Source organism: Neovison vison, chromosome 3, assembly GCF_020171115.1.
Source record: "Neovison vison isolate M4711 chromosome 3, ASM_NN_V1, whole genome shotgun sequence".
NCBI classification, from domain to species: Eukaryota; Metazoa; Chordata; class Mammalia; order Carnivora; family Mustelidae; genus Neogale; species Neogale vison.
In genome coordinates, this window is record NC_058093.1 from 227,682,535 (window position 1) to 227,690,249 (window position 7,715).

At 46.8% G+C, this 7,715-nt stretch overlaps 1 protein-coding gene across 1 annotated transcript in view; it reads right to left on the minus strand.

The window, feature by feature from the left end:
• Positions 1–3,972, minus strand: part of SUDS3 (SDS3 homolog, SIN3A corepressor complex component) — a 34,991-nt gene extending 31,019 nt beyond the window's left edge. The window contains exons 1-2 of the mRNA XM_044244177.1: positions 3,700–3,972; positions 1,345–1,414 (exon numbers count right to left, since the gene is read on the minus strand). Of these exons, the coding sequence (XP_044100112.1) occupies positions 1,345–1,414; positions 3,700–3,841 (212 nt within the window). The 5' untranslated portion in view covers positions 3,842–3,972. The remainder of the gene's footprint in view (positions 1–1,344; positions 1,415–3,699) is intronic.
• Positions 3,973–7,715: the final 3,743 nt, after the last annotated feature.

The window sequence follows — 7,715 nt, forward strand, 5'->3', positions numbered from 1 at the left end:
TTTTCTGTATCCTGTATAGAGGCACATTCAATTAAAAAAAAAAAAAAAAAAGATCTCAAAAGAATGCTTATACATGCCGAACAGAGAAAACAGATGTATAAACTGCACACAATAGGTCAGTATTTAGAACCCAGTATATTCAATTTTCCACCACACCGAATGCAGCGAACAATGCCTTTGACTTCTGAGTTTGTACTGAAAAAATAAACAAGCAAATAAATTCAGATTTGGTAAAAGGAAAGGTATGTGGAAATGGTTCAAGGTAAATCAGTAAAAAGCCTGAAGAGAATAAAGATGAAGACCAAGCACAGTTTCAGGAATGAAGCTGTGAGAAAAATCACGTGAATTATTAAAGTAATCCTTCTTTATGCAGCATTGGTGGAATTTAGCTGAATTACCCCCTTTGGGTTCCAGAGCCTGAAAAGGAGAACAGAATCCAGACGATGGTCACGAACCATTGGCAAAATAGGACCTACAAAAAAAGGAATGTGGATCACCTAGTTTAAAGATAAAAGAATTTAAAGTCAAATCAAGAGCCTCAAAATACATTCAACATCTTAAAAAAAAAAAAAAAATACATTCAACAAATACTTCTGAGATCTATTTTAATACAGTCTTCCATCTGTGTTTAGAATAAAAACGAGTGGTTCTGGTTTCTCTAGGCACAGTTAGAGAAGGCTTGGGTCAGGGTGTGTGACCAGAGGAAAGGGCACTGGAGCAGGAGTCAGGAGCCCTGCTCTCCAGTCCAGCTCTCCCTGAGCTCTCTAGGCACCAGCACACCATCAGCTCTCAGAGGGGTCATTTCCATCTGAGAACCAAATAGCTATGACGCACCCTCTATCCTGAGTAATGGTTTTCACATTTAAACAAAAACATGAAGAACTGGGGAACAGTTCCCTCCTGATACATGGCCTTATTTCCCTGGAATCATTTCTTTCAAGGTTCTTCCTAGCCAATGCTCAAAAGATTCTTTTACCAGGAAGACCGATTACACATGACAAATTTAAAGGGGGAAACTGCACAGATACACTGGACTTTGGAAGCTTCCAAAACCATACACACAAGGTCACTGTCAAGATTTACTTGTCGGGGCGCCTGGGTGGCTCAGTGGGTTAAAGCCGCTGCCTTCGGCTCAGGTCATGATCCCAGGGTCCTGGGATCGAGCCCCACATCGAGCTCTCTGCTCAGCAGGGAGCCTGCTTCTTCCTCTCTCTCTGCCTGCCTCTCTGCCTACTTGTGATCTCTGCCTGTCAAATAAATAAATAAAATCTTAAAAAAAAAAAAAAAAAAAGATTTACTTGTCAATTCTGTATTCCAAGCAAGAAATATAAGAATCACACTCACTGTTCCTTCATTTCTACGTAGTCCTCTTCATCATGCTTTGCCAGGTCAGTTTCACTAGCATCTTCAGTATCTAAGTAAAATCAGGGAAGAGAGGTTTGTTAAAATCATAATTCATAAAGACAGCATCACCTGACAAAGGGACACTTAAACTTCTGTAAAATGAATGCAGGCCCAGGGAAGCCATCAGTGAAAATGATTACATAGTTACTTGAAAATGCCATTTCCAACTTAGACACGGCCAGACTTATGCAAAGAGCTGTCTTTGTCTCAAGTGCAACCAGAGCACAGGGTCCGTGAGACAGTCATGGTCAAGGCTGCTACTTCTACAGAAGCCCCTCTGGCCACTCAGGAAACATAGGTGTGTCAGACAGGACAACTAGAGGCAGCCAGGTCTTTCTCACTGCTCCAGGATGACCTAGTAAGTCCATTTTCTTCCAGTCTATGCCCTTAATGGATTTTTACATCACATCTATCCAAAGGAGAACCCAAACCATTGAAGTGAACTCTAATAACTGAAATTATTTTCAAAGTTACAACTAAAGGGAGAAGAAAAGAGACAAGATGATAAAACAGAAAGTGTTTCAAAACACTTTAAACATTGTTCTTAAAGTAAATAGTGGAGTGTCTACATAATTTCAACAGCCCTGCTTGAGCAAGGATAAAAATTTATTTTGGCTTCGCCGCCCCCCCCTTGTGGGCATTAAGAGCAATTACAAGTGTCTCATATTGAAAATCCCTGGTTAAGGCCTGTCTTCAAATGTAGTTCAACCAAACGCAATTAGTTCCTTCAACTTTATTACCTGCACATGTCGCTGTCTTTTTAAAGGCTGCTGCAAATCCAAATCCTCACAAAGCCTTCTCCTCTCTTTCAGTCATGAGACCTTCACTGAATTCCTGTCATAGGCCAGCCACTGTACTAGGCAGTGGGGAACTGAGATGAATAAAAGCTATTCCTCAGTCCGGCAACTAGTCTAACCTTTTGCTCCACAGCCCTATATTCCACCCATATATTGGTCTCTATCTCCCCTTTCTTCTTCAGTGTCCTTTTTTTTTTTTAAGATTTTATTTATTTATTTGACAGAAATCACAAGCAGGCAGAGAGGCAGGGGGCGGGGGTGAGGGGGAAGCAGGCTCCCTGCTGAGCAGAGAGCCCGATGCGGGGCTCAATCCCAGGACCCTGGGATCATGACCTGAGCTGAAGGCAGAGGCTGTAACCCACTGAGCCACCCAGGCGCCCCTCCAGTGTCCTTTAATGGTTTTTCCCCCCACCTTTCTCCTTCTCCAGTAGCTCCCTCCTCAATCCTTCCAAAACTGTCTTCCTCACACTTGCCAAACTGTAAAGCCCAGTTTGAAAAGCTGTGTTTTTAGAGGCAGCAATGATAACGGAAAGAACGTGGAACTGAAAACACACCACCTGGGCACCATTAAGCAAATCCCTATCTCCCCCTGCCCCTGCCTCCCCAGAGTTACGAAAACGTCTACTGAGTACCAGGCTAAGTACTTTATGCACATCTCATTTTTTTTTTTAAGATTTTATTTATTTAGTTGACAGAGAGAGATCACAAGTAGGCAGAGAGGCAGGCAGAGAGAGAGAGAGAGAGGGAGGAAAGCAGGCTCTCCACTCAGCAGAGAGCCCGATGCGGGACTCGATCCCAGGATCCTGGGATCATGACCTGAGCCGAAGGCAGCGGCTGAACCCACTGAGCCACCCAGGCGCCCCTATGCACATCTCATTTAATCCTCACATCTACGCTAGGAAGCCCCGTTACAGTCAGGGAAACTGAGGCTCGCGAGTAAGTTGCCGAAGGTCACAAAGCTGGGTTCAGTGAGCCAAATTTAGACGAAGATCTGCCTGATTGCAGGTTCCGTTCTTTTAAGCAACCTGAGCGGCGCTGCCCAAAGCAGGGCGGGCTGAAGCATTTCCCCGGGATGGAGGGTCGGGGAGAGCACCTGGAAGCCAAGCTGGGCTTTACTCTGATTCTCTCCGGACCTTAAAAGGGGAGGAGTACTCAAGATACTCAATGGAAGCCTTTCTCATTCCAACCAGGAAAGACCTGGGGTTCACCAAAGACGGCTGAAGGGAGGACATAATCTTCAAGGGACCTCCAGCTCTGACAGCAGTTCCCCAAGTCCCTCCTTCCCATAACTGTTAGGGTACGACGTCCCCGCAGAAGCCCCGGGCCCAGCGCAGGTCGGGGTGACTTCCTGGAGCCGCGCTCCTCCCGGCGGCCCTTTCAGCCTCCCCCAGCCCCGGAGGTCGCCCCGCCGGTCGCCCCGCCCCACTCCCTGCAGCCCACTCACTCCCTCAGCGGTCCCACCCCCGCCCCCGGCTGCCGGGCCAGCCAGAGGACGCACCTTCATCCGACTCGCGGCCGCGGCAGCTGCGCTCGTCGTCCTCGGCGCTCTCCAGCTCTTCGTCCTCCTCGGGGTAGTACTCCGGGGCCGGCGGTGCTCCAGCCGGGGCCGGAGCCGGAGCCAACAGCCCCGCGGCGCTCATGTCGCCTCTGGCCGCGGCTGAGCGTGTCACCCAGCGACCGCGGCCCCGCGCCCTGCGGACTCGACGCCCGCCTAGCAGCCCCCGAGGGAGCCGCCAACTCGAGGAGCTGGAGCGGCGGCAGCCACGGCGACCCCTTCCCCCTCTCCGCCAAGCTCCGCCCCGCGCGCCCGCGCTCGGCAACGGGGGCCTCGTGCCGGCGGCGACTTCCGGGTCGCGAGCTGCCCGAGGACCGCCTGACTCCGTCATCCTTGCGGAGGTGGAGAGGCCAATGGACGCCCCCTTCGTCTTAACTTCGGCCCTTTCATCGCCGTCTTTAAAATCCTCAACGCGTAGTGGGGAGGGGCGGAGACAAGATCTCTGGAATTAGGCAAATCTTTGGACAGGCCTGGCCGCAGCTAGGACCCCGAAGCTCTCAGGCGACTTCTGGAAACAGCCGCCAGGCGGCGCAAGGAGCCAGAACTAAAGCGAGGATCCTTAGCGACCCGAAAGAGGCAGAAGGGTTGAAGGTGGTCTCTCATTGAAATAGGTGAACATGATCCATCTCCTTTATGGGTTAGGAAACGCTGACATCTAGAATTTTCGTGATCATCCCCCAGAGCCTGTATCCTCTCCTAATTGGAGCTTTATTGAGAACTAAAAGGCAAGGATGCTGATAATTCCCTTCTGGAGTCAGTAAAAAGGGTGTTTTCCCAGTCCCTCGGAGTCCTTTCTGTTTGTATAGGTGTATCAGTAAGGTCTTCTCCCGATTTTGCAAATGAGGAGTGAACATTTACCTAAAAAATGGTAGCGTCCAGGCTGCCTTGTTTACACGATTATACCCAAGCGCTGTATATTACTGCTGCCCCATATTTTTTAGAATATTAATTTTTTAAAAGGTGCTTTCCCCCAACCAATAACTTGCTAACATCTCTCAGCTGAGCAAGTGGAACATTCTGCTTGCAGGAAGTTAATTAAGCTAACATAAGGAAGGTGCTATGTGGAAACTTAGAAAACAAGAGAGCTGAATACCTGCATGAATTAATTCATGATTCCTTCTGAGTAGGAGACACTGTGTTATAAGCTTTGCTTAATGAACAAATTTAGGATGTCCCTTGTCTAGTTGTGGGTAGCAAGAAAAGGGTAAAGAAAAGAGCCTATGATGTTTATTTGTCTAAAGTAACCCTGCCCTCTTTATGTTGCATCCCATTCTCCATAGAATAAGTAACTTACAAGTAGTAAGGTTGAAAACAGATCTAAAAGCCAGGGTGGGCCCCAGTATCCTGATCTTTCATGACCAAATTCGTCTCTGAATGGAATCCCTGAGTCTTCTCAAAGTGAAAAAAAATTTATTCTCATCCCATTTATTTTAACATTTATTTTCTACCTTGTCTTAATGAAAATCTTGGCTCTTTTGGGAGATCTTTCCACCCAACAAAACTCAACAATTTCTAAAATGGACTGCTCCAATTTCTTTCCATGAGTTCAGAGATCTTCTGAAGCTCTTTCTAAATAACATTCTCAAGATTCAGTGTAGATGCACCATCTGTATTTAAACTAGGATTTTCGAACATCCTCTTGCCCAAAGGATGAAGTCATTTCTATTTTTATTTTAGATCACATCTAAATTATTTGTAATCAGCTATATTGAGCAAGTTGGGTTTCCATCAGAAGCAATAATCATAGACCAGAAAAAGCACCAACATTTTAGAAATTAGAGTTCATTGATATAATGAATAAAAAAAAAAAAACAGATTTGACTTCATTGCTAATTGATTTTTTCAAGACATGGAATTTTTATCTTGCTTATGTTTTCTTTCTACTTGATTGCAAATAACATCTGTTAATGGTCATGCATTTCTTTTTTATATGAATAGACACAACTGAACACTGGTAGTGAAAACTTACTCCATTTCTTCAATCCGTATTTCCAGCTGCATTATTGGTAGAATGAGCTCTTAATTTATAATTTGCTCTTTCAGAAGAGGACCTAGTCAGAAGAGTTCTGTTGGGACTTTCGTCTTACCTAATATAATTAGTATATAATATAATAATGAATATGATTATTATATTCAATAACTTATAGTTGTTGAATATAATAATTTTGGCGGCTTCCTGGGTGGCTCAGTCAGTTGAGCATTTGACTTGGTCAGGCTCTGTGCTCAGCAAGGAGTCTCCTTGGGATTCTCCCTCTGCCCTTTTCTTGCTCCCTCTAAAATAAATAAATAAAATCTTAAAAAGTATTTATATGTATTATAATTTTGGATAGTCTCTCTAGACCTTTAAAAATTAAGATACCACAGACTTACACTGAAATCTCTCATCCCTTTCCAAAATGCTAGTCAACACTGCTCAGGAGGCACCTACTTCAGAACTCAAATTAAGTCCTGCCAGCCTCATTTCCACGGGCCCCCTCTGCATACCCAAACACCCCAGTTTGAAGGGGAGCATTGTAACTGGAATGGAGTATCATTGTAAAACACAGGGAAAACACCTACAGTGTTTAGGACACAAATTTTGTCAGCAGGAATTAACACAAGAGTTAAGGATGGAGAGTCTTCAGAGAGCCAAGTCCTACGTGCATCAAATGAGGCTTAGAATCAAACTGTGTGCCTGAAAGGAAACCATTTCTTCATAAAATGCTGAATTGACAAAGTCCGTCAACTTTGGGGTTTATGAGTAAGAGTAGCAGTTTTCAGTTTCTGGTATTGACTTACTTAATCAACCTATACAGCTTCAAAAAATATAAAGAATGGCTCCCAGGAACAAGACGCACTTTCACCCAGGGGCAGACCAGTCTCCGATTATCACAGGTTGCACTTTGGCCATTAGTTCACACAGAATCATTAAAAACATTGGCCCTGGAGAAACGAATATGCTGACTCAGCGCGCTGAAGCCTACCCCACAGTTCCTGCTCCTACTGTCAAAACGATTATCAAAACTCACAAACTGGGGCTCCTGGGTGGCTCAGTGGGTTAAAGCCTCTGCCTTGGGCTCAGGTCATGATCGCAGGGTCCTGGGATGGAGCCCCACATCGGGCTCTCTGCTCAGCGGGAAGCCTGCTTCCTCCTCCTCTCTCTGGCTGCCTCTCTGCCTACTTGTGATCTGTCAAATAAATAAATAAAATCTTTAAAAAAAAAAAAAACTCACAAACTGATTATTTCTCCAGTTTTGTCCTTATTCCTACCAAAATGAGTCCCATCGGTGTTGAATGCCTTGCCTGCTCACAGTATACACCTCCTATGCAGATCTTTGTGCCCCCCACAGCATTAAACTGACGTCTGTCGAACGCAATGCAAGGGCAACTCTCTTGCCAAAGATCTAAAAAAAACTTAAATTCAGGAAATAGTCCGGAGTGAATACACGCTCTATTAACTGATGGCATCACTACTTAGGGAGCTGAGTAAGAATGGAAGAATGGGGACTTCCTCAAAAGCTCTCACACGGTGGTCCCCGGGAGTCCCAAGGGCCCTTGCCCCTGGGAGGCTCCCAAGAAAAGTAAAGCTGCAGAGGAGTGCCATGAACTTTGACCCTGGTGCAGCACAAACAACGCCGACCGCACCCCAGGCGGGCCCGCGGGATAACTGAAGTTGCAGGGTCTTCCGCGTCTTAGTAAACCCCGCCCCGCCCCGCCCACCGCCCGCTCCGCCAATCCTCAGGCGCCATCGACCGCTCGGCCTCCCAGGCACCTCCAATCAAGTACCTATATCCGGCCCTAGTCCTGTGCCCCGCGGTCAGGGGAGGTCAGTAGAGGGCCTATCGGAGCCGAGCTGGGGGCGTGGTCGGGGGCAGGGGGCGGGCGAACTGAGACGGCGGGGCGGAGCGCGCTCGTCGCAGTCGGGTGCGATTGGCCACCCCTGGCAGCAGCCGCACCTCGGACAGCAGCAGCCGCGGCAG